Below are 25,621 nucleotides of genomic sequence, written 5' to 3' on the forward strand. Positions count from 1 at the left end.
CTGTATAAAAACTCAGGGAGCTCCAACAAGAAGGAGCCAGCTGGTTTAGGGGGCCGATAAATAATAGCAAATATGACCTCTGCGAAATTACCATAGGAATTTTAAAAGTAGCACTAGAGGGATCCGGGCTCCAAATAGCAGTACTATGATCAGTCCACAAGGGGGAGGTAGTGACAGCAGAGAGTACGTGGCTGTTTATGGTGGGCAGAGAAGAGAAAGAAGAAGAGCGAGGGGAAACAGGTCATGTAAATAGTCAACTACGTGAGGAGGACAGCACAGCGTGCTGCAGGTTAGCTGCCAGCATGCGACTACCTGACTTGTTTGGGTGAAGACCATCTCGTGCAATCAAGGAAGAACGATCCCAGAATAAGTTGAAATTGTGAATAAAACCAACGTCATGGGTACTGCAGATAGACTGGAGCCAGGTATGAAGGCTGAGGATCCTGCTAAAACGGCCAATTCCACAAGCCAGTGTAGGAATTGGACCCGAAATGAAAACATGCTTTCCACTGCTGTTGAGCAGGTCAAAGAGGTGGATGAAGTCTGCTTTCGTCAGCTCCAATTGCTGACAGGCGGTGTCATTGGTGCTGACATGGACTATGATTTTCGTGATAGTCGTCGGGAGTGAAGCCAGAAGTCCGGGGAGCTTTTCGAGGATGTCGCAGGTCGTAGCTCCGGTAAAAACAGTGTGTGAGCGCATTAACAAAGCGGATATTCCTTACTATGGAATCTCCAACTATCAGCGTAGTTGGGGGGATGAGAGGAGGCAGAGTCGATCGTGGAGACCGCCGAGTTCCATCAGCTGTCCCTGGGATAGTTGTGGCTGGGGACTGCTGCGGCAAGGGGGTGGCGTCCTTCTTAGCAGAGGTGTTCTCGGCTGTCTCAGGACGAACGAGACCTCCAGAGCTTCTCCTGATCACGGCCTCTTTCAGTAACTTGCGGTGAGAGGAGGAGGAAGACTTGACCACTGGAAAAAGGGAGCATCCCTCCACTGTAGGAAAGTCTTGCGTATCCAGAATGTCAAACCTGTTGGCCAGCCGGAGGTCCCGATGTGAAGTTAGAGGAGGCAGGCGCTTTGCACCATGTCTGTCCTTACAGGCTACAGTCCAATGCTCCAGTTGACGTTGAGTTGAACTCACTAGAGCCTTCTCACCACCTCCACCAACGAGTGACCGGGCATCCACTGGGGATCGGCAAGGAGTAGAAATGGCAATTGCTTTGGGCTTTGCATGAGGAGCCACGGATCTTCAGGCTCCGGGGCGCCAGTGATGATGGAGCCGAGCCACGGAAGAGTGGGATCATTGTACAGTTCTGGAGTGGGGCAGTCAGGGGAGCGAGATAGGATGGTCGCATTCCGGTTGCCGCAGACAGAGGAGCTGAGGACTGCAAGGTGTTTTGCCTGGGCCGAGGCGACAATGGAGAACTCCAGGATGAGCTTGTTTGTTTCTGTGGGCTCGGCTTCCAAACAGGCGATACTTCAGTGTTGAGACGGTAAGTTGACAAAATCCACACTCAGCCATCAGGCTTGCAGAAGAGGGGCAAAGTACATAACCTTAGGGGGAACCTGTGTTGAAATGAAATGTTAAAAGAGAGACTGCCTACCCTAACCACCTAAGTTATGGTTGTCAGGATGTCCAGGATTGAGGTGCATAGGGAGGTGTTTTGTCCTGGTTCCATCATCTTAGCAGCCATTCTGGAGGGGATTATCACATAGAAACCAGAAGTCTATAAAAGCAATATCCCATAGTCGTCGTCGTCCCCTAAGTGGGGACCATGGACTGCTCCAAGGAGGGATTGAATATATTGCTGAACATAGGAGTTAGGTTAGCAAAGGTCTTAAAAACATGCCCAGGAATTGTGTCTGGGCAAGCAGCCTTCCTGCTGTTAACTGAAGAGAGATCTCATTCCAACCGCACCAGCAGACAAACTAATGCTAATGTTAGCAGTGTTAACAGTGTGCATAGAATGAGTCCAGATTGTCTGCCAGAGATACAGCCGCACTCACTGTAGTGGGGGGTCTGCCTTTGTAGTCCAAGGCGGCTTTTATTCCTTGCCACATCCCTCTGGAGTTACATTGTTGTAAGTCCACTCTGTCCTTATACCTCTGCTTAGCGTCTTTGACCACACATCTCAGCTGGTAGGACGTCACCTTGTATTCCTCCATTTTCCAATTCGTAAAGGGCTGTACAGTCAGCATAGCAGATGAAATCATTGGCAAGCATTGTTATGAATCTCGTCATTACTTCCATAAACTCACTGATTTGCCAGAGCTGCATTGGAACATATCTCAATCAACGTCAGTCAGACGTCATTCACGCAGCATAGCTTCTGATGGGTGAGGGTAGGCCAAAGCCTGACCACTCCGTCACACAGTTTCCTGTACCATCCTTTAAACATATTCCGGTATGAGGAAGATGGCAGTGTGGTCTGACTTGCTGAATGATGTGAGAGAATTAGCCTTGTAGCCCTCCTTCATTGGAGCATAACAACAGACCAGAGTTGTATCTCCTCTGGTGGTAAAGGGTAATGTGGTGATGGAAGTTCAGCAGAACTTTCTTAGGGCTGGCTGGCCTTGTTAAAATCCCCAGTCATGATGAGGGCAGTGTTCAGATACTTGGCCTGGTGCTGGTATACCATATCATGTAATTCTGTTAATTCTCTGTCCATATCTACATGTAGTGGAATGTTCACAGTGGAGATTACAACAAAAGTGAATTCCCGCTGAAAGTAGAATGGACGACATGAGATTCTCAAGTTAAGCCAGCAGGAGCAAGAGAGAGCTTTACACCTTGTCTGTATGTACTGTATGTAATACCTGGTAAACTGTATGGTCAGAAAATAAATTAAGTACCAAGTGGGTATAAGTATAGAGTAAAATAAGTGTGAAGTACACACATGAATTAGTGAGCAGACTTTCAGTTTCGGGCCTCCTTACTCACACAGCTGGATATCACAATGACATCATCTATGACAATCTGCAGGGCTCATGCAACATCCTGCTCAATATAAAAGTCATTACTGATTTTAGACTCATTGCATGACAGGTGAATGAGGAGACTGAAGTGTACTGTCTGAGGTAGGAAAGACTTTGATGCTATCACACTGTATTAGTGCAGTATTTTATTATGTTACAGTATTGCAATCATGTTGAACTATATGTGCATATAATGCTCAAGAACAACACTTCTTCTGCAACAATGATTCAATGTCTTTTTTAACTCTGAAATTGAGCATCTCTTAATACAATTCAACAACTAGCTGATAAACAAGGAAATGTAAAGGAAAGATAAGTTGATTGGTTGTAGACTGACTTTATTTTCTGTGCATAATTCCTTGAATCGTTGACCAGGGTATTCCTGCACTTGGGAAAAATATGAAAATAAGAATATTTCACACATTCAAAGTTTAAATTTGCGGTATGAATCTAAACATAACTTTAAAATTCAACTTATTACACACTATGTAGTCTGTATAAATGTACTTATGTTGTATGTAAACCTATCTATGTTCTGGAGGCACACATAACGCACACGCTGTGTTAACACATTTTCTCTTGGGGGACAATAAAATCTATCCAAAATATTTTTAAATGTTCCTCTTCAACAGAGGCTTGCAGGATCCTCAAATCATGTCCATGAATTCCTCATCTTATGGCTTTAACGTGTCGAGTGGTCCGAGTTATCGAGACTCTTTCAGCACAGCTGTGGCCAAAAATGTGATTATTCTGGCTCTTGGTCTTATCATCAACTATATCAATGGCACCCTGATTCACACCTTCAGAAAACACCAGGTCAGAATGCTTTATCATTGTTTTCATTATTACTATCACAATCATTACTGTTGATATTATCAAGATCATTATTATTATTCAATTATCAGTTATTATTATTAGTGGAAGACTACGACAACTGGGTACTACAATTTCATTTATCGAGAGGGCAGAGGTCCTTATGTGGTCAGTTAAGAGCAGGTATCCCACCGCTGGCAACTGAGGCAGACAGATATAAAAGGTATTCCTGAAGAGCAGTGTTTGTGATCTTGATGTTGTTCAGGATGAATTTAATTTTGTGTTCCATTGCCCTATGTACTGTTATTTGAGTTACCTATTTGAAAAAAGTCTGCTGAAGAATCCTAATTTGTTTTGGTTGTCTGAAGGTGATATGTTCAGCTGGCTCTTTAATTAATTAGGATATTTTAGTCTTCGCAAGATTTATAGAGATGGCAACTAATAGGACATTTCTGTCGAGGAAACTGAATGTTTTGAAATGTCCTTTTTGAGTTTGTGGAACTGTTTATTATGATTTGTCATGTGGCCATCCTGTTTGTCATTGCTGTCTTCTAAGCCAGTATGGTCTGGGCATCATATGGTGCAGGACACTCAGATAAACAAATCAATCAATCAATCAATCAATCAAGTAGAAAACAGAAATGGATGAATTAAAGTAATAAAGAATGATGAGATGTTTTAACTGACTGCTTCCTTTCTTTTCCTCTCCTCTCCTTCAGATATTTTATGTGAATCCCCGTTACATCCTATTCATCCACCTGGTGGTGAACGATATGATCCAGCTTACTACAACAATCTGCCTGTTTGTCTTCAGTTATATTTTCTACAAAATTAATGTTTCCCTTTGTTTCCTCATTATTACCTGTGCTGTCTTCACCACCCTCAACACTCCATTAAATTTAGCTGTCATGGCAGTGGAGTGCTACATTGCTATTTGTTTACCACTGCGACACACTGACTTGTGTACAATCAAAAGAACATATATTCTGATTGGATGGATTTGGGCCATGAGTGTGGTCTCAACCCTGCCAGATGTGTTTATTATTCTGGCAACAGAGCCTGTAGAGTTTTATTATTCCACAATTTTTTGTGAATTGAATAACCTGTTCCGACACCCTATACACCTGAAAAAGAGGGATGTTTCCTACATAATTTACCTAATTGGTGTTTGGCTCACACTCTTCTACACTTACTTCAAGATCTTCTTTGCTGCTATAAAAGCTAAAGCAGCTAAATCAGCTGATGGACATGCAAAGAAGGCCAGGAATACAATCCTGCTCCATGGTTTTCAGCTGCTGTTGTGTATGCTAACATATGTAGCCCATATCTTAGAAAGGGCTCTGGTGTACTGGTTTCCTAAACATTATGTACATTTAATCTTTGTTAGCTATATCATCATCCAGATCCTTCCCAGGTTTGTCAGTCCTATTGTGTACGGGCTACGAGACAAGACATTTAGACAGCATTTGAAAAAGTATCTGCTGTGTACAGTGAGAGTAAGCGTCAAACCATGGACTGAAGCGAAACAAACTAGTTAGATTGAAAAATCTTTTAGTATTTCCATTTGTGAATGCCACTGAGGACAAAGGTTATGACATTTCAGTATGAAAGTACACTAGTACAAATTGAGTACACAACACTGTGCTTTGCTGGAGTTTGATGAATTTAGATTATGCCCTCCTACTATATTAAGCACCACAAGCATTGCAGTTTGCAAATTCATTGCCTTAAAAATTTCCGGCTGTCTGAAAGCACCTTAACTCTTTACCAACTCCAATAGATCATGTTGGAAAAGTCTGGGGCTCACCAAAGTCATCAGGTTTTATCCTCTGGGCATAAGGGATATATGTACCAAATTATATGAATCCATCCAACAGTTGTTGAGACATTTCACAAAAAAATACAGTGAACCTCAATGTGGCACTACAGGAAAAGTCAGGGGATCACCAAAAGCAGTAGGATTCATCCTCTGGGGATCATGAATGTGTACAAAATTTCAAGGCAATCCATCATATAGGTGTAGAGATATTTTAGTCTGAGGAAAACATTTTGGACCAGCCGACAGACCGGCCCACATTTCCATCATTTGAGCCATGCAGCTAGCATGAATGATCTTTGGCTACAGACACCGTCTTGAAAAGAGCACTTTAACAGGACAACAGCTAATTTCATTAACAACATTTAAGAATAAACGGCAATTATTTATAACCAGTATGTCTCCCATTAAGGATTAAAGAAGAATATAGAGGAAAAACTGTTATTACACTCATTGTCCAATTCCTGGCCACTGTGTTTTCATTGCAATGAAATTGTTGTAAGAATATTGTATTGTCACAATGTCAAAGACATATATCTGTTTTAGTTACTGTGTATTAATTGAAATTATGTTTGAAATAAACAGATATGTATTGTTTAATTAAAACAGAGTGATTTTATGTTTCATCTGTTTTCCATTTGGTGAGTTTATAAAACCTCATTTCAGCAACGTCTTCGGTTTGGATTATTACATGAAACATTTTCCAAGCACTTAAAATAAGCTTTACATGCCTAAACGGTAAAAGCAAGACACACAACTTCATTCGTATACTCTTATTATTATTGATGTTGTTTGCTCCAACATCCTGAACCTATCTTCTTGAATCTTCACTGAAACTTGAACATGTTGGGAGTAATAACGTTTCAAATTTTTAGTACCACAATTTCTACTTTTCATACAAAATGTATGCATCAAAATGTTGACAAACTCCTCTCTCTCTCATATATCACATTTTAAGATAGGACTGACTGTTTTTGTCCTCAAAGGAAAAGGAGAGCCATTCAAGTATCTCTTTAACTTACACGAGTGCTTTCATCACTTACACTTTCACCGACACTTCAGCTGTTTTCAGTTACATGTCAACTGACACGTGTAAATCGATTTTTTCAACTGACAGTTCAACTCCTTTGAGATCTTACACCTTAACTGCCTTTTAACTGCAGTAAGTGCTTACATACCAGCTGATATTTCAACTGCACACTTTCTGAAGCGCACAACTCTAGGGCTATACAGTTCTGAGCAGAGCAGGTGACGCCTGCTATAGGTATGCTTTCCACAGCATAGAAAGCAGAGTGGAAGGTCTGAATCACCAGAGACTCTGAATTTCTTGAAGGAAAATTCTGATATATTTCAACCTGGTGTATTCCCCATAAATGTGGCCATTGGGAAAACGAGGTCACAAGCAAAACAACCTATGTCGGGACAAGCTGATTGCTGCTTCCTCCCATAATCGACAACAAGCTCCCTGGTTTTGCTGACATTCACTAAGAGGTTGTTGGCCTTGCACCAGAGCGAAAGCTCCCTCACCTCTTCCAGGTAGGCCGTCGCATCACTGTAGCTGATCCGGCCCATCATGATTGTGTCAACAGTAAAACTGACCACAAATTACCAGTGCCAGATATGCCCACCCAGTGCCTCAGTCTATCTAAAAGATGATGATTATCAATTGTGTCAAAGGCAGCATTTAAGTCCAGCAGCACAAGAATTGAACACATGCCTGCGTCTGCATTCATTAAAAGGTCATTAGTGCCAAAACTTCAAAGGTATTATTGTTTTCCACAGCAGCAAGAAGCTGCTTAGATACAAGTTTTTCGAGAATCTTTGAAATAAAAGGCAGTTTGGAGATTGGGCGATAGTTATCCAGGAGGGTGGGATCAAGCCCAGGTTTTTTTAGGACAGGCTGGACACAAGCAGTATTAAAGTAGTCTGGGACGCAGCCAGTAGACAGCGAACTGTTAAAAATAATTAGCAAAGGGGCGCAATACAATCCATAACTTCCAATAAGAACTTAGTTGGGATTTTGTCCAGAGGGCTGGAGGATACTCTCATAAGAGACATGATGTCTGCGAGTTCAGGTAACAGCAGAAAAATTGCTCAAAGAATCCCTGAGTGGGTGATCCACATCTAAAAAGGCATGGTTGGCGGGAATACCAGATCTTATTAACTCCACCTGTCCAGCAAAGTGCAAAAGAAACTTTTCACAATCAGCATCACAATCAGCAGGGGCACAAGGAGAGGCTGGGTTAACTAACTGATCCACAGTCTTAAACAGGAATCTGGGGTTGTGCAGATGGGCAGAAATAAGTGCAGAGAAATGACATGTTCTTGCATCCTTCACTGTCCTATTATAAAGGAGTAATAACTCTTTCATAGCCACAAAGTGGACCTGGAGACCTGATTTCTTCCATCTGCTCTTCTATTCTTCTGCATTTCCTTTTACAGCTTTGAATACTGTCATTTAACCATGGCTGTTTTCTAGTCTTTGGGTTTGGTCTATTTTTCAGAGGACCTATGAGATCTAAGGTACAGGTAATTAAAATAATTAACCAAAAGAGCGGGATAATTCAGTACTAGCAGCCTCTAATTCACAGTTCAAAACAATGCATAGGTGATCGGATACAAACATGTCCCTGATTTCCACAGATGGTATTCTCAGACCCAGACTAAAGGCTAGGTCTGAGGTGTGGCCACGGGAATGAGTTTGGCCAGACGCATGTTGTTGAAAGTTAAAAGAGTTAGTGATATTTAAAAAATCAGCAGCAAGAGCATTAGAAGAGTCATCAACATGAATATTAAAATCACCACAACGAACAATTCTATCATAATTTAAAACAAGACTGTATAAAAACTCAGGAGCTCCAACAAGAAGGAGCCAGCTGGTTTAGGGGCCGATAAATAATAGCAAATATGACCTCTGCGAAATTACCATAGGAATTTTAAAAGTAGCACTAGAGGGATCCGGGCTCCAAATAGCAGTACTATGATCAGTCCACAAGGGGGAGGTAGTGACAGCAGAGAGTACGTGGCTGTTTATGGTGGGCAGAGAAGAGAAAGAAGAAGAGCGAGGGGAAACAGGTCATGTAAATAGTCAACTACGTGAGGAGGACAGCACAGCGTGCTGCAGGTTAGCTGCCAGCATGCGACTACCTGACTTGTTTGGGTGAAGACCATCTCGTGCAAACAAGGAAGAACGATCCCAGAATAAGTTGAAATTGTGAATAAAACCAACGTCATGGGTACTGCAGGTAGACTGGAGCCAGGTATGAAGGCTGAGGATCCTGCTAAAACGGCCAATTCCACAAGCCAGTGTAGGAATTGGACCCGAAATGAAAACATGCTTTCCACTGCTGTTGAGCAGGTCAATAACAAGGATTTCAGTTTTATTTGAATTGAGCTGAAGAAAATTTATCGACATCCAATTTTTTATGTCAGACAGGCAGTCCTGCAGAGAACTCAGCGTACTAAGGTCAGTGGGCTTGACAGGGAGGTACAACTGTGTGTCATCCGCATAACAACAAAAAGAAATACCATGTCTGCGGATGACATCACCCAAGGGAAGCATGTAAAAGGAGAACAATATTGGTCCCAGAATTGAACCTTGATATGGGAAAAGGATGACATGAAGTTATTAATGCTGACACAGAATTTCCTATTGGACAGATAAGATGAGAACCAGTCTAGTGCAGTGCCAGATATGCCCACCCAGTGCCTCAGTCTATCTAAAAGAATGCCATGATCAATTGTATCAAAGGCAGCACTTAAGTCCAACAGCACAAGAATTGAACACATGCCTGCGTCTGCATTCATTAAAAGCTCATTGGTGACTTTGAGAAAGGCTGTCTCAGTGCTGTGGTGTTGACGAAAGCCAGACTGGAACTTTTCAAAGGTATTATTGTTTTCCACAGCAGCAAGAAGCTGCTTAGATACAAGTTTTTCGAGAATCTTCGAAATAAAAGGCAATTTGGAGATTGGGCGATAGTTATCCAGGAGGGTGGGATCAAGCCCAGGTTTTTTTAGAACTGGCTCGACACAAGCTGTTTAAAAGAATCAGGGACGCAGCCAGTAGACAGCGAGCTGTTAAAAATAATTAGCAAAAGGGGCGCAATACAATCCATAACTTCCAATAAAAACTTAGTTGGGATTTTGTCCAGAGGGCTGGAGGACACTCTCATAAGAGACATGATGTCTGCGAGTTCAGGCAGAGTAACAGCAGAAAAATTGCTCAAAGAATCCCTGAGCGGGTGATCCACATCTAAAAAGGCAGGGTTGGGGGTGATATCAGATCTTATTAACTCCACCTTTCCAGCAAAGTGCAAAAGAAACTTTTCACAATCAGCGTCACAATCAGCAGGGGCGCAAGGAGAGGCTGGGTTAACTAACTGATCCACAGTCTTAAACAGGAATCTGGGGTTGTGCAGATGGGCAGAAATAAGTGCAGAGAAATGACATGTTCTTGCATCCTTCACCATCCTATTATAAAGGCATAATAACTCTTTCATGGCCACAAAGTGGACCTGGAGACCTGATTTCTTCCATCTGCGTTCTGCTCGTCTGCATTTCTTTTTACAGCTTCGAATACTGTCATTTAACCATGGCTGTTTTCTAGTCTTTGAGTTTGGTCTATTTTTCAGAGGAGCGATGAGATCTAAGGTTGAAGTGACATGAGATTGTCAAATTAAGCCAGCTGGAGCAAGAGAGAGCTTTACACCTTGTCTGTATATACTGTATGTAATACCTGGTAAAAAAAATGGTGGGGATAGTAGCAAAGAGAACCACACTAAATAAAAAGGAATGCAGTTTTCTCTGAGCAGCCACAACGGCGTCTGAACAAAGCAGCGACATCTGTTTCTGTTCTAACGTAACTTTATTGCTCAACCACTGGCACATATTTTAAAATATTTAGATTTGAATAAAGTTATCAGGCAGATGTTGTGTCTACACACATGAATTAGTGAGCAGACATTCAGTTTCGGGCCTCCTTACTCATACAGCTGGATATCACGATGACATCATCTATGACATTCTGCAGGGCTCATGCAACATCCTGTTAAATATAAAGGTCATTACTGATTTTAGACTCATTGCATGACAGGTGAATGTGGAGACTGAAGTGTACTGTTTGAGGTAGGAAAGACTTTGATGCTATCACACTGTATTAGTGCAGTATTTTATTATGTTACAGTATTGCAATCATGTTGAACTATATGTGCATATAATGCTCAACACTGTAACAATGATAACTTTTTTAACTCTGAAATTGAGCATCTCTCAATACAGTTCAACAACTAGCTGATAAACAAGGAAATGTAAAGGAAAGATAAGTTGATTGGTTGTAGATTGACTTTATTTTCTGTGCATAATTCCTTGAGTCTTTGACCAGGGTATTCCTGCACTTGGGAAAAATATGAAAATAAGAATATTTCACGCATTCAAAGTTTAAATTTGCGGTATGAATCTAAACATAACTTTAAAATTAAACAAATTACACACTATGTATTCTGTATAAATGTACTTATGTTGTATGTAAACTTATTTATGTTCTGGAGGCACACATAACGCACACTCTTTGTTAACAAATTTTCTCTTGGGGGACAATAAAATCTATCCAAAATATTTTTAAATGTTCCTCTTCAACAGAGGCTTGCGGGATCCTCAAATCAACTCCATGAATTCCTCATCTTATGGCTTTAACGTGTTGAGTGGTCCGAGTTATCGAGACTCTTTCAGCACAGCTGTGGCCAAAAATGTGATTATTCTGGCTCTTGGTCTTATCATCAACTATATCAATGGCACCCTGATTCACACATTCAGAAAACACCAGGTCAGAATGCTTTATCATTGTTTTCATTATTACTATCACAATCATTACTGTTGATATTATCAAGATCATTATTATTATTCAATTATCAGTTATTATTATTAGTGGAAGACTACGACAACTGGGTACTACAATTTCATTTATCGAGAGGGCAGAGGTCCTTATGTGGTCAGTTAAGAGCAGGTATCCCACCGCTGGCAACTGAGGCAGACAGATATAAAAGGTATTCCTGAAGAGCAGCGTTTGTGGTCTTGATGTTGTTCAGGATGAATTTAATTTTGTGTTCCATTGCCCCATGTACTGGGATCTGAGGAGTCACCTATTTGATTCTGCTGAAGAATCCTAATTTGTTTTGGTTGTCTGAAGGTGATATGTTTAGCTGGCTCTTTAATTAATTAGGATATTTTAGTCTTAAAAAGATTTATAGACATGGCAACTAATAGGACATTTCTGTCGAGGAAACTGAATGTTTTGAAATGTCCTTTTTGAGTTTGTGGAACTGTTTATTATGATTTGTCATGTGGCCATCCTGTTTGTCATTGCTGTCTTCTAAACCAATATGGTCTGGACATCATATGGTGCAGGACACTCAAATAAACAAATCAATCAATCAATCAATCAAGTAGAAAACAGAAATGGATGAATTAAAGTAATAAAGAATGATGAGATGTTTTAACTCACTGCTTCCTTTCTTTTCCTCTCCTCTCCTTCAGATATTTTATGTGACTCCCCGTTACATCCTATTCATCCACCTGGTGGTGAACGATATGATCCAGCTTACTACAGCAATCTGCCTGTTTGTCTTCAGTTATATTTTCTACAAAATTAATGTTTCCCTTTGTTGCCTCATTATTACCTGTGCTGTCTTCACCACCCTCAACACTCCATTAAATTTAGCTGTCATGGCAGTGGAGTGCTACATTGCTATTTGTTTACCACTGCGACACACTGACTTGTGTACAATCAAAAGAACATATATTCTGATTGGATGGATTTGGGCCATGAGTGTGGTCTCAACCCTGCCAGATGTGTTTATTATTCTGGCAACAGAGCCTGTAGAGTTTTATTATTCCACAATTTTTTGTGACTTGAATAACCTGTTCCGACACCCTATACACCTGAAAAAGAGGGATGTTTCCTACATAATTTACCTAATTGGTGTTTGGCTCACACTCTTCTACACTTACTTCAAGATCTTCTTTGCTGCTATAAAAGCTAAAGCAGCTAAATCAGCTGATGGACATGCAAAGAAGGCCAGGAATACAATCCTGCTCCATGGTTTTCAGCTACTGTTGTGTATGCTAACATATATAGCCCATATCTTAGAAAGGGCTCTGGTGTACTGGTTTCCTAAACATTTAATCTTTGTTAGCTATATCGTCATCCAGATCCTTCCCAGGTTTGTCAGTCCTATTGTGTACGGGCTACGAGACAAGACATTTAGAAAGCATTTGAAAAAGTATCTGCTGTGTACAGTGAGAGTAAGCGTCAAACCATGGACTGAAGCGAAACAAACTATTTAGATTGATAAATCTTTTAGTATTTCCATTTGTGAATGCCACTGAGGACAAAGAGGTTATGACATTTCAGTATGAAAGTACACTAGTACAAATTGAGTACACAACACTGTGCTTTGCTGGAGTTTGATGAATTTAGATTATGCCCTCCTACTATATTAAGCACCACAAGCATTGCAGTTTGCAAATTCATTGCCTTAAAAATTTCCGGCGCCTTAACTCTTTACCAACTCCAATAGATCATGTTGGAAAAGTCAGGGGCTCACCAAAGTCATCTGTGTACAGTTCGGTTGAATGTTTTTTGGTGCAGACATATTAAAATGATTGTGCATCACTATTGTTGTATTCAGAAATCAGAAATACTTTATTGATCGCAGAGGGGAAACTCTTTATTGTTACCTGAAGGGCAGGTGCAAATGAAGAAGTCCCAAGTCTGACAGTAAGTCACTGTACAGAAGCATCAGCCAAATCAATGTATAGTAATGTAATTTTATTGTAATTTTATCTAAAATGTTCAGCTTGTAAATAAAATTTATGAGGCATAGTGCACACATAGTGCAATCTGTGTAATTAGTTTCCTTCCCAAATTATAGGAACGCCCACTTGGAGGGCAAAATAGGGTTATAGGGTAATAGGGAGGGTTTTCTTCTGCTGCCCGCCAGCATTCGAATCTGGTTTGTTTAGCCAAAATGCTGGATAGCTGTTTGATCGGATGCACTAACCGACAAGAAGACAAGTCTGGGTTGTGCTTCTACAGAATCCAGTCCGAGAAAAAAAAAACCCAGAGAGGAGGAGATTGTGGATTTCTGCTATTAGAAGTGCCTCCGTCCCTGGGGAAGGCAAAGAATGGCAACCACCAAAGTAACGTTACACACGTCTTTGCAGCGAACATTTCATCAAAGGGTTTACCTTTAAGTATTTTAGTGATTGTATTTTTACGTAATCGTTCTGACATGGTTCGTTTTTGTGAACCAACGCAACCAAATACGCAGTTAGCTTTTTTCAATTAAATTTTATTTATATAGCACCAATTCATAACAGAAGTATCTCATTGCACTTTTCCTATGGAGCAGGTCTAGACCGCACTCTTTATAATATTAACGTTGGCGGCAGTGTAAGGGGATGGATTCTCCACAAGATACATGTAAACATCGCCAGTGGAGCTCTGGCAGGGACTCCGCCATTTTTAGTGATTAAAATACCGCGGCGGGTTCTGTATATGGATCGCAAGTGCCCAAAACGTGCAGTTTGTTAACATATATTTGTTTTTCTTGTGATCTAAATATTCCTGGTTTGAAAGAGATGGAAAATTGACAGGTCTGTGCTGCCGTTCTGTGGAGTGTGTCCACTGTGTCCACTGCCGCCATGCTGGTATGATGTTTTGCCCTCAGTCACGTGACTGAAAACTATGAATTGCCAAAGTGAGTACATATTATTTCTGTATTATTCTGTGTATAAAGAGACAATATATTGATTTGTACAGTTGATTCTCAGACTTCAAGTTCTCGACTCTAGAATTAAAATAACAATAATGTTATAAAAGTTTCTTAACGTGGTTTGAACTTTCCTCCTCCTCATTGCTATCAAAATGTAAATTGCTTCGCTCTGTTGAAGTGTCCCAGTAAGCCATGGTAGTGAGCCAGCATGAACAGTGCCAGGACCCTGAAACTAAAGCAGCTAAATGGAATTCAACCATCATTAATTTTATTATTTACACCTGTGCTTTTCCAACTGCAGCATGTCAAAATGTCTTCTGTGAAAAAGGCCTATTGCAGTTTTTACACTTCAGTGAAGCTCTGCTCTGAGAACAAACGCAGAATTACAAGGACCTCGACTAGGGGTGACTGTGTCATCCCCTCAAGATCTACAAATTTTGCTGTCGGCTTTTTCCATTAAAGCCACAATAAAATGGAACTCCATCCCATCCCATATCATATCATATCATCATATCAACATTCTTTAGGATCCTCTTCGCTGCACAGGCAGCTGCTGCAGATGCCAAGAAAGCAAGGAGCACTGTCCTCCTCCACGGCATCCAGCTGCTGCTGTGTATGCTTTTCATCTTATGATAGACGGTATGACATAGTTGTTCCCAAAAAGGGTACTGGCAATTCACTGTCGCGATATTTGTTCAGGTTCTGCCTCGACTCATCAGTCCAGTTCTTTATGGGCTATGAGACAAGACATTCAGGAAGTACCTGAAAAGATATCTGTTCTGTACAACTAGTGTTGCGCATCCCGTCCAATGGGAATCCAGTGTTTGGATTCAACTGAGATCTCGCGTTGGCTTCAAGCAAGATTTCGTCTCAATATTACATCTAGGTGTGAATTAACAGCTGTGTCGGCTTGGAGCCTTTCTACTGTCTGTTCTTTGTTTCTCAGTCAAGTTTCTTCGTGAAGGCTTTGGCCTTTCCAGGTAGGCCTGTCTTTTGTCCCTCACACGTGGTGAGGCTGGTCGAGGCCCAACAGTAATTAACACCTCGTGTCTAGTTTGTTTAATCCGTACTCAACCAAAAAATTTAAAAAAGACAATTAATTTTTTTATTCATCCGTCCAACACTCCAGTTATAGCACAGGTTGCCAGATGTGGTAAGTGAGCACAGGTTTTAGCATACGTCTCTGTACAAGAAACCAAATGACGTATTTCCTAAAATGTGAAAGTATTCCTTTGAAACGCACACATCCCAACATGAACACACACACACACACACACACACACACACACACACACACACACACACACAATATGAGCCAGCATAATCCTATCCAAACATATCTTCCATCAACATATATAAGATCAGTGTTGCATCAACACCCACAGCAGACTGGTCTATGAGACGTTCTGCTGGGTAGGTACAGTCTTGTCTTGCGTACTGCTTTTATTGCATTGGACTGATACTGTATGGATTGCAAATTACTGTGTTGTGTATATCATTATGTTATATTTCTGTATGTAATATGTTTTATGTATCATTTTTTTTCTGCGATTTAGATTTATTATTGACAAATATTGCTGCTTCTGTCACTCTGGGTGCAAATTACACTTAAATACACTAAATGGGTTTTGTTTTGACAGATAATGAAGCAATAAAATGTAGATTTTTCTAAAAAGGAAACCAATTAGTTGTTCATTTTAAGAGACCTGTCTTATTTTCTCTTTTGCATATTTACTATTGCTCTTTAGCAAAAGTGTTTCTTATCCGATTACTCGATTAATTGATGGAATAATCGGTAGAATACTCGATTAGTAAAATAATCGATCGCTGCAGCCCTAATATAAGACATTATGGGGATATGTGAAAAGGGACATGCTGATAAGCTATCTGAAGCTTGAGAATAGGGGCCCAGACACTAAGCAGATAGTAAAAATATATTATAAATGCTAACATGTTGAATGTTGAAAGAGTGCATGTATTATACAGTAACATTTACAACCTACAAAACACCTAAGACTAACCAAAGACCCAAAGAAACTAAAAACTAAGAAAACAACCTAAACCTAAAAAACTACTAGGATAAATTTTCTGTTATATTCAGTAATATGCGACACAATACAGCGGTTGGTAGTGGTTCCTCTAAGGGGATTGTGCTCAGCTATTATCTCAGACAAAGCAAACACTGAGTCCAGCTGTACCATGTGCTCTGAAATAGCTTCTAAACTTTCAGAAGAACTTGAACAGTTTGCGACGTAGCCTGAACATACTCCACAAAGATTGATTTATGAGTTTTCCTTATTTTATTTTTATCTTTTATTGTCATGAATTCTTTTTAAACTTGACACTTTGGAGGGCACTCTATAATCCAGAAGATGATCTATGCTTATTTCAGACAGGATTTAGCCATTTTAGAAATGAACTTTTCATCTGTCAACGGCACTTCAGCTGTAACCAGGAATGATCGGGACACCTTCGCCACAGCTGTGACCAAGAATGTGATTGTCACAGCCCTCTGCATCTCCATTAACTACATCAATGGTACTCTGGTCCACACTTTCAGAAAGCACCAGGTGTGAAATTTGCCTTTGACAGTATATTATGTGCAAGTAGAAAATGGGAATTGGGAATTCAAAATGCTAAATCTCTCTGCCTTTCTCTTCAAATCCTCTTCTTTCCCACTCAGCTTTGGGCAAACAGGTGTTACATTTTGAAAATTGAAATTCATGTGCTGTACATTGTTTCACAGCTTTAACAAATGAGTTTTTTATTTTTAAATAAATTAGATAAGCTAGACAGGAGTAAATGATGCGCCTTGCCCTATTTAAATATCTGGGATAATATCAGGTTGTAAAAGAATTAACCTGAAGTTAAAGATTAGCATAATCAAGGAAATATTAGATATTATTAATCTGATTTGGGTCCCTGCTTCAAATGTTTATATGTTCTCTATTTTTATTTATCATTCAGTCATATTCATTATAACCATGTCTTTAAATACTTATCATATAGGCTAGACATTACCAAATTTCCCTTGCTGTTATTTACAGAAAACATCCACCTCTGAAAGGCAAGGTAGCATTCATTTATTGGTAAATATGCTATAATCATTAGCTAGTAATTCAAATATTTTGAAGTTATTGTGACTTGTTGCTTTGCTGAAACAAAAAACAGCTTTAAAAGAACATAAAAGTAGCAAAATACAAGTTTGACAAAGTACAGTCCATTTACCATCTACAATACTAATACTACTGTATCAAAACTAATTATATCCTCAAGATCTTCAATTCAAACCCTCGTTACATTCTGTTCATCCACCTGGTGATAAATGACATGACGCAGCTGGTCCTGACAACTCTTCTCCACATCATCAGCTACACCCTTCACACAATCAGTGTACCCTTCTGCCTCATCCTGCTGATCATTACCATCCTCACCACCCTCAACACCCCACTAAACTTGGCTGGCATGGCAGTCGAGTGCTACATCGCCATCTGCTTCCCCCTCCGTCATGGACAGATCTGTACCGTCAAGAAAACCTTTATCCTGATTGGTTTGATCTGGGTTGCGAGCACATTCTCTATCCTACCAGATGTCTTCATCCTCCTGGCCATGGAGCCGCTGCAGTTTTTTTACTCTAAAGTTTTATGTGCCAGAGATTACGTGTTCAGGAGCCCTTACGGCCTGAGGAAGAGGGATGCTTCACACATTGTCTGTCTTGTCCTGGTTTGGCTCACACTCCTCTACACTTACTTCAGGATTCTGTTTAGTGCCAAGAAAGCAACGGTAGACATTAAAAAAGCCAGAAACACTATTCTCCTGCATGGTTTTCAGTTGCTGTTATGTATGCTTACTTATGTGAGCCACCTTTTTGAACAAGGTCTGCTCTACTTATTGCCCAAACAGGTCCTGGCCATACACTTTGCCTCCTATATCACTGTCCAGATCCTGCCGCGGTTTATTAGTCCCATTGTCTACGGACTGCGAGACCAGACCTTCAGGACATATGTGAGAAGGCACCTGCTTTGTAAAATATAAGGTTACTAATATTACTACAAATAAATTCCAATAAATACTATAGCTCAAATTTTAAGTGAATATTTTCTCATTTTTCAGGTTTCTTCTCAAAAATGGTCACTGATATTAGTCCAAAAAAATCTAAGATACATTTTGTATAAAATATTTTGTATGCTGTAAAACCATCAGGACAGCAACTATGGTAAGCAGAGGTTGATTCACTGCAATTTTATGACAAGGTATGCAATTACTTAATCAAAAGCTTCAAATCAGTTAATAAATAAAACACTATGAATAAAAAAGACTTAATACACAAGCATGGCTCATATGTAAACAAAACAAAACAACAACTTTAAATTTGTATGCACTCCCCTAGAAGACAAAGTAAAGGATTGACATTGTGATGGGGCTGAAATATGAATTTCTGCTGATAATTACGTGTGATAATGCAGAGCCTGTTTGTATCGTCTTGAGCACACACACACACACACACACACACACACACACACACACACACACACACACACACACACAGCAGTGTAACTTCAGAGGCCACGGAGGAGAGAATGAAACTTTAGGTTATATTTTACTCGGGTTGACAACAGCAGCTCGGTGTCATAAGTGCCACAAAGCGTAACAGTCAGAAAGACAGTACAAGCAATTTATCAAACACCTGTTGAACAAGCAGAACATTAACTTGCACAAATGTGACGTGTTCGACTGTTTTACTTGCAGTCAACTCCCAGTCAGCTACATGAGGCTGAGATCAGGAGGGTGAATGATGCCGCGGGGCTTTAAACCAGTTTACTGCAGCCTCTCTAAACGGTGGAGTCCAAGGGCTTTAGTTCACCACTAATCAGCCCAACCGAATGTAAAGTTATCCTGATGGGTTTTGTAGCCTATACATGCTCGTCAATAAGGAGATACGGTCTAAAAATATAGCCTTTATTATCTTCACATTTTTACATTTGTAAGATTAATATTATCTTATCTGAAATTCCGTATCTCTGTATCTCTAATCCTGATTACTTTGGTGAAATGTCTCAACAGCTGTTGGATGGATTGCCATGGTAGACAATCCTCCTCCCCACAAGATTCATTGTAATAACTTTGTGATAATTTTGACTTTTCGTCTAGCACCCCGATCAAGTCCAAGGTTCAGTTTGTCCAACACGAAATCCCTGCAAACTAAGATAATAGCATGTTAATATTTCTATTGTGTTTTTGTCTGTTTTGCTGCCAAATTGCGAAATAAATGATTTGATATCGTGTTACAGCCTGTTCCATGTTACGTCCAATGCACATTAGCCTAGCTACATCTTGATCTCCACATAATTTGAGTCAATTAATCGATTAGTCGATCAATTGAAAGATAATTTATGAATTATTTAAGTGATTTATCAAAGTCATTTAGCAAAGATGCCAAACACTTACTGATTCCAGCCTCTCAGATGTGTTTGCTGCTTTTCTCAGTTTTATATCAGTGTAAACTGAATATCTTCGGGTTTTTTGACTGTCGGTTAGACAAAACAAGCAATCTGAAGACGTCACTTTGGACTCTGGGAAATTTTTATGTGCATTTTTCACCATGTTCTGACATACAGGCTAAATTATGAATTGATAAGTCTAAAGAAAAAAAACTAACTGACAGATAATTGATGGTGAAAATAATCGTAAATGGCAGCCTTTAATGTAATTATTTTATAAAGACACTCAAAAGGACACAGTTCTCTTGCACTGCACTCCAGGGAGTTGGTGAAATTACATTTATTTGTCATTATCATTAAGTAAGTAATTATTAACTTTCCATCCATAGTAGAGGCATCAGGCTCACCATGCACACCGACCTGATCAATCTATGTCACAGCCTTATACGGCTGCATGCATCACATTCCTGTATAGCTGCAACAATTATTATCTACAGAAAATTAATCAGCAACTACTTTGATAATCGATTAATTGTTTAATTTTTCAAGCAAAAATGCCAAACATTATCTATATTCAGCTTCTTAAATGTGAGGATTTGCTGCATTTCTTTGTCTTATGTGATAGTTAACTGAATATCTTTAGATACTCACAGCATGAGACATGTGATGATGTCACCTTGGACTGTGGGAAACATTTTTCATCATTTCCAGATAAAAAAAAATTTTTTTTTGACCAAATGATTAAAATCAATTAAAAAAAATCTTCAGATTAATCAATAATGAAAATAATAGCTGCAGCCGTACATTCCTGAATACATATGAGGAAACCGCCCTAATGTAAGGAAACAAAAAATCAATGGTGTGAAAGTGTGAATAAAAGAAAAGGATGAAAAACGATGCTTTGACCTCACCGTCATCATCATCATCATGTTTTTCCTCTTCTCTGATAAACACTGAGGAGGAGGAGGATGACAAGAAAATCAATGAAGTCCTGTTTCAAAGTGTTTATAAAGGCTCATCTGTCAAGCTGTCTGCCTTCCGTGTGTCTGACCCGGACTCAGGTAGGTGGAACAGGACGGAGATGGTGGTGAGGCAGCTCCAGACTAAAGTCTTTCAACTTTAACTTTAGCTATATTACAATGTGAGTTTGTTCGCATGTTGGCAGTTATTCCATCCAAATATTTACATTTTAAATTGAGATTTGAATAATTTAGATATATTATATTTTCAAAATGTAACTGAAACTCTTTGTATTAGTAGATGCTCTTACATTTGGAGGAAAATACATGATAATGATTTTGCCTGATAGTGATTTGAGTAAAGTTGCCGGCCCGAGTTTATCCCAAGGCACAGTGGGGCTGCTAAGAATGCTGTATTGTTGTGTTTACAGTACATTTAAGGTAAAGCTCAGTTTTACACATTGTGATCATTTGTGATTAATTTGCATGTGTTTTGTTCTGAAAAATACAGACAGACGTTTCAGCAGCTGACTGAGCTTTGCAAAAGTTGAATTGGTTTAATAATAATATACCGCTACAGATAAATAGTGCTATTAAGTACAAAATTGAAAGCCTTTATGCACCAGCCTTTGTTAATACAAATGAAATAACCAATAGATGTTTACCATCATGTACTGTAGGGGTTGACTGCTCATGTCAGACAGGTAGTGAGGGAGAGAAAAAAGATCAGGCTGACGGTGAAAAGGCAATAACGGCAGAACGCTGCACGGAAATGAGGTTTTTGTTAACACCTGAGCAAAGTATTTAGGAAATGTTCTGATCTATTTTAACACACGAGGTGAACTTCAGTGTCTAGATTCAAATACAATCTGAGAATAAAATCTCCGATTTACAGCCATGAGGCGGTAGAACTGGATAACAGCATTTTTTTAAAGGTAAAATCATGTTAATTTTCTGAAGTATGTGATTTTCTGTAAAAACTAAAAAGGCCAAAATAAAACACAAAATTAGGGGTTATTTTAGATGCTTTTGAGTTCTCAAATATGTGGTCAGAATAGTGTGCATGCATCATAGAAGTGCTGTATTATTACAATGAATTTATGAATTTTGATTGACTGTAAATAGATTTATTAAATTGATTATATTATGCAGTTTTAGGGTATTTCCTTAATACATATGCCTGTATCGTAAACGCTCTCTCTCTTTCTGTCTCTAAGCTCTTAGTGAAATATGAGCTCATCAGTGGGTCCCGGAGGCAACATGACACTTCCCTATCAGGTCTGGTGAAGCGATTGCCTTGCTACCACATGTTTGAAATTAATCTCTTTTTGACTGGCTTGTACTTTTGAAATCGCTGATTTTGATGTGAAAAACAATTTCTAGGTCACTATTTCGGTCATCATTGCAACTATCAAAAGTCTTCTAATCAAATGAAATGTTTCACCATGATTTTCTTAACTGTTTTTAAATAAAATTGTGAAAATAATCCCTGCAGTTGCCAAACTTTATGGCTCTAACATTGAATCAATGTCTAATCACAGCCCCTTCACATGAAGCGTTGACCTCACAACATGACTAAATTATAGCCGTGACCAAATATTAAGCCTCAAAGAGAAGTCCCTTTGTCCTGTTCCAGATTACTGTCAGGTACATGTTCTATCTCCTGATTCACAATGCGATGATAGACAGATGATAGAAGTGTTGTTTGCTTGAAAATGAACCTGCAGTAAACGTCTTTCTGAACTGTCTCATGTACTTTCAAACAAGGTCACGGTGGGCAGCTGATAGAAACACAGAGATGGAATCAAAATAAATGACGATTCACTGTATTTGAAAGCAATTTATATTTCTTTCTCTTTGGCTCCCTCTATTTGCTGGATCAGTTCATGCTCGTCAGAGATACCTTCACCACGGCATTTGTGAAGAACCTGATTGTGGTTCTGGTCTGGCTCATCCTCAGTTACATCAATGGCACCTTGGTTGCAACCTTTTTTAGACACCAGGTACCCACACACACACACACACACACACACACACACACACACACACACACACGTGACACCTTAGTGCTGAACCGATTAATCGATTAGTCGATTAGTAAATCGGCAGAAGATTAACCAACAATTTTGATAATCAATTAATCATTTCAGTCATTTATAAAGCTCAAACATTCGCTTGTTCCTGCATCTTAAATATAAGTATTTGCTGCTTTTCTCTGGTTTATATCCTTGTAACTCTTTTCAATGTATATATCCTGGGACTGTTGGCTGGACAAAGCAATTTGAAGATGTCACCACGGGCTCTGGGAAAATGTGATGGGCATTTTTCAGTATTTTCTGACACTTTACAGACAGAAAAAAAAAAAAAAAAAACATTTAAATTAAATTAGTTGCAGCCAGGTGGCCCAGTAGATACACCTGCAGTCACTCAGCTTATTCACACTAAGCTAAAACAGAAGTGGAGTTATGAAAACACGGGGATAAAAGACAACAGAAGTACAGTTTGTTTCAGGATTGACCTTGTAATCCCTTATGAACCTTCACGTAGTCTGAGATCTTCGGGCAGGGGTCTCCTGTCTGTTCCTGAGTCCAGGATGGAAACTAAGGGGGACAGAGCTTTTGCCATCAGGGCCCCGAGGCTCTGGAACAACCTGCCTGAAGACATCAGGCTGTCTGAGTCAGTGTCTTTTTTTAAGTCTCGTCTCAAAACACATTTTTATCTGAAAGCAGATCCTGATTTTACCTGAACTGGCTGTTTATTTTATTGCTTTTGTGTATATTATGTGTTTTATTTCTTGTGGTATTTTATTTCTCTTGTTGTGAAGCACTTTGTACTTTGTTCTGATAAGTGCTCTATAAATAAAGTTTTATATCATTATTATTATTATTATTATTATTATTAATCTGCCACTGATTTCATAATCAATTATGGCATTTTTCAAGCAAAAGGGCTTCTTAAGTGTGATATGCTTGTTTTTCTTTATCTTACATTATAGTAGTCTGAATATATTTGGGTTATTCAGACAAAACAAGTCATTTGAAGATATCACCTCGGACTCCTTGGACTCGAAATAGCAATGGGAATTTTCTAAAGTTTTATGGACCAAACGATTAATCAAGAAAATCATTGGCAGATTAACTCTTAATGAAAATAATTAGACAATAATTGCAGTCATAGTTTATTTAATCAAACATTTGTTAATCTCGCTTCATAGATTCATCCAGTTTTCTCCCTTCTTTGCTCCAGGACTCACTAACAACACCAATCCGCTGACTCAGCTCTCCTTTTTTTTTTTTACCTCTTTCCTTCTTAAACCCTGAACTGTTGTCGTATCCAACTAACTGTATCACTACATTTTCACTCTTTTGTCTTCCTCCAGATTTTTTACGAAGACCCTCGTTACATCCTCTTCATCCACATGGTGATCAACGATGCCATCCAGCTGACCGTCACAATCACACTTTTTGTCCTCAGCTACATCTTCTACAAGATTAACGTGTCCTTCTGCTGCTTCTTTATCCTGGTGGCAGTCTTCACCACCAGAAACACCCCCGTCAACTTAGCTAGCATGGCCATAGAGCGCTACATTGCCATTTGCGAGCCTTTACGCCACCCCCAGATCTGCACAGTGCGAAGGACTTACGTTGTCATCGGGTTGATTTGGTTTATATGCGTGGCTCCGGATATTACAGATCTATTTGTGACGCTAGCAACTGAGTCCCTGAGCTTCTTTCATGAGTCTGTGTTCTGCTTGCGCCAGAACGTGTTCAAAGACCCGATCCTGGCATACAAAAGACAAGCCTTTGATATCATCTACTTCTCCTGTGTGTTTCTGATTCTGGTCTTCACCTACTTGAGGATCCTGTGTGCAGCCAGGGCCCTCTCCACAGAGAAGATGTCAGCCCAGAGAGCCAAGAACACCATCCTGCTCCACGGGGTCCAGCTGGCCATGTGCATGCTCTCCTACATCTCCCCCAGTGTGGAGGTTGTTCTGCATCTAATCTTCCCCGGCCAAATCCTAGAAATCAGATTTGCAAACTACCTGATCGTCTACATCCTGCCCCGGTTCCTGAGCCCAATAATCTACGGTGTCAGAGACAAAAAGTTCAGGAAGTACCTCAAGATTTACTTTCTGAGCCACAGGTGCAAGGTCAAACTGCAGACAGTGGCCCCCCTGGACGAAAATAACATGTAACAGAGAGGGTTTGAATAAAGGTGTTTACTCTTGGATGAAGAAAACCTTTTGATTTTTAATGTTATTGTAGATTATTGTACAGAAAATAATAATTATAACATTTATATAGTCACAATATAATAATACCTAGACAGAGACATAAAAATAATGCCTAAACAGAGGCATTAGAGAAAATCCTCTAATTTTATCAAACTGAGTCTGTAAATGATAGAAATTAGATTATCAGTAGTCACTTCTTGAATCGTTCTTGACAACAGGAGTGGAGCCACTGTGAGCTGGCAGTTTGGTGACTAGCATTAACATCGGGATAGATGGCTAACAGACAGAGAGCCGACAGACTCTCCTAGTATATGTATACAGTATATAAATAAACTTGTCTGGTGGACAAACTACGTAATGTGACACTGTTTCTAAATTACCCCAAACCTAGTTTGGCATTTCTGTATCAATTTCAATTTCTTGTTACTTATCAGCCGACACATACATCAATACCGATATATCTGCAATAACCGAACATCGGCCGATGTATCGACCTAGCTGATTTATCTTTTAGTTCTAGTTGTGATACTTTGCTGTCAAACGGAAGAGAACACCACCTAGTGGCACAAACCATTTTTCTAACAGCTGCACAGCATGTCTATCACTAAAGGTT

At 39.6% G+C, this 25,621-nt stretch overlaps 4 protein-coding genes across 7 annotated transcripts; all 4 read left to right on the forward strand.

Moving 5' to 3' along the window:
* The first annotated feature begins 3,628 nt into the window (after nt 1-3,628).
* Nucleotides 3,629-6,435, forward strand: LOC122887396 (odorant receptor 131-2-like). The gene is made up of 2 exons (XM_044220582.1): nt 3,629-3,790; nt 4,507-6,435. The coding sequence occupies exons 1-2, from the start codon at nt 3,629-3,631 to the stop codon at nt 5,323-5,325; spliced, it is 981 nt and encodes a 326-aa protein (XP_044076517.1). The 3' UTR covers nt 5,326-6,435.
* Nucleotides 6,436-10,726: 4,291 nt separating this feature from the next.
* LOC122870141 (odorant receptor 131-2-like) lies at nt 10,727-14,483 on the forward strand. Its single transcript, XM_044183995.1, has 2 exons — nt 10,727-11,424; nt 12,135-14,483. The coding sequence occupies exons 1-2, from the start codon at nt 11,224-11,226 to the stop codon at nt 12,942-12,944; spliced, it is 1,011 nt and encodes a 336-aa protein (XP_044039930.1). The 5' UTR covers nt 10,727-11,223; the 3' UTR covers nt 12,945-14,483.
* Nucleotides 14,484-14,900: 417 nt separating this feature from the next.
* LOC122870179 (odorant receptor 131-2-like) lies at nt 14,901-19,662 on the forward strand. The gene is made up of 2 exons (XM_044184123.1): nt 14,901-16,944; nt 17,651-19,662. Exons 1-2 carry the CDS (start codon nt 16,747-16,749, stop codon nt 18,407-18,409), a joined length of 957 nt encoding a protein of 318 aa, XP_044040058.1. The 5' UTR covers nt 14,901-16,746; the 3' UTR covers nt 18,410-19,662.
* A 1,203-nt stretch (nt 19,663-20,865) lies between these two features.
* LOC122870154 (odorant receptor 131-2-like) lies at nt 20,866-25,002 on the forward strand. 4 transcript variants are annotated; one of them, XM_044184052.1, is made up of 4 exons: nt 20,866-20,956; nt 21,992-22,052; nt 22,658-22,777; nt 24,154-25,002. In XM_044184052.1, exons 2-4 carry the CDS (start codon nt 22,005-22,007, stop codon nt 24,967-24,969), a joined length of 984 nt encoding a protein of 327 aa, XP_044039987.1. In that variant the 5' UTR covers nt 20,866-20,956; nt 21,992-22,004; the 3' UTR covers nt 24,970-25,002. The 4 variants fall into 4 exon arrangements, with proteins under 4 accessions (XP_044039987.1, XP_044039996.1, XP_044040004.1 ...); XM_044184061.1 differs by having other exon boundaries at nt 20,866-20,876; XM_044184069.1 differs by lacking the exon at nt 20,866-20,956 and adding an exon at nt 20,974-21,709.
* Nucleotides 25,003-25,621: the final 619 nt, after the last annotated feature.

The sequence above is a fragment of the Siniperca chuatsi genome, linkage group LG2, assembly GCF_020085105.1.
Source record: "Siniperca chuatsi isolate FFG_IHB_CAS linkage group LG2, ASM2008510v1, whole genome shotgun sequence".
NCBI classification, from domain to species: Eukaryota; Metazoa; Chordata; class Actinopteri; order Centrarchiformes; family Sinipercidae; genus Siniperca; species Siniperca chuatsi.

Coding starts and splice junctions, on each gene's coding strand:
- LOC122870154 (XM_044184052.1), top strand. CDS start 22,005: ATGAGCTCATCAGTGGGTCCCGGAGGCAACATGACACTTCCCTATCAG. Junction 22,053..22,657: donor ACATGACACTTCCCTATCAG/GTCTGGTGAAGC, acceptor TTGCTGGATCAG/TTCATGCTCGTCAGAGATAC. Junction 22,778..24,153: donor CAACCTTTTTTAGACACCAG/GTACCCACACAC, acceptor GTCTTCCTCCAG/ATTTTTTACGAAGACCCTCG.
- LOC122870141 (XM_044183995.1), top strand. CDS start 11,224: ATGTTCCTCTTCAACAGAGGCTTGCGGGATCCTCAAATCAACTCCATG. Junction 11,425..12,134: donor ACACATTCAGAAAACACCAG/GTCAGAATGCTT, acceptor CCTCTCCTTCAG/ATATTTTATGTGACTCCCCG.
- LOC122870179 (XM_044184123.1), top strand. CDS start 16,747: ATGATCTATGCTTATTTCAGACAGGATTTAGCCATTTTAGAAATGAAC. Junction 16,945..17,650: donor ACACTTTCAGAAAGCACCAG/GTGTGAAATTTG, acceptor TATATCCTCAAG/ATCTTCAATTCAAACCCTCG.
- LOC122887396 (XM_044220582.1), top strand. CDS start 3,629: ATGTCCATGAATTCCTCATCTTATGGCTTTAACGTGTCGAGTGGTCCG. Junction 3,791..4,506: donor ACACCTTCAGAAAACACCAG/GTCAGAATGCTT, acceptor CCTCTCCTTCAG/ATATTTTATGTGAATCCCCG.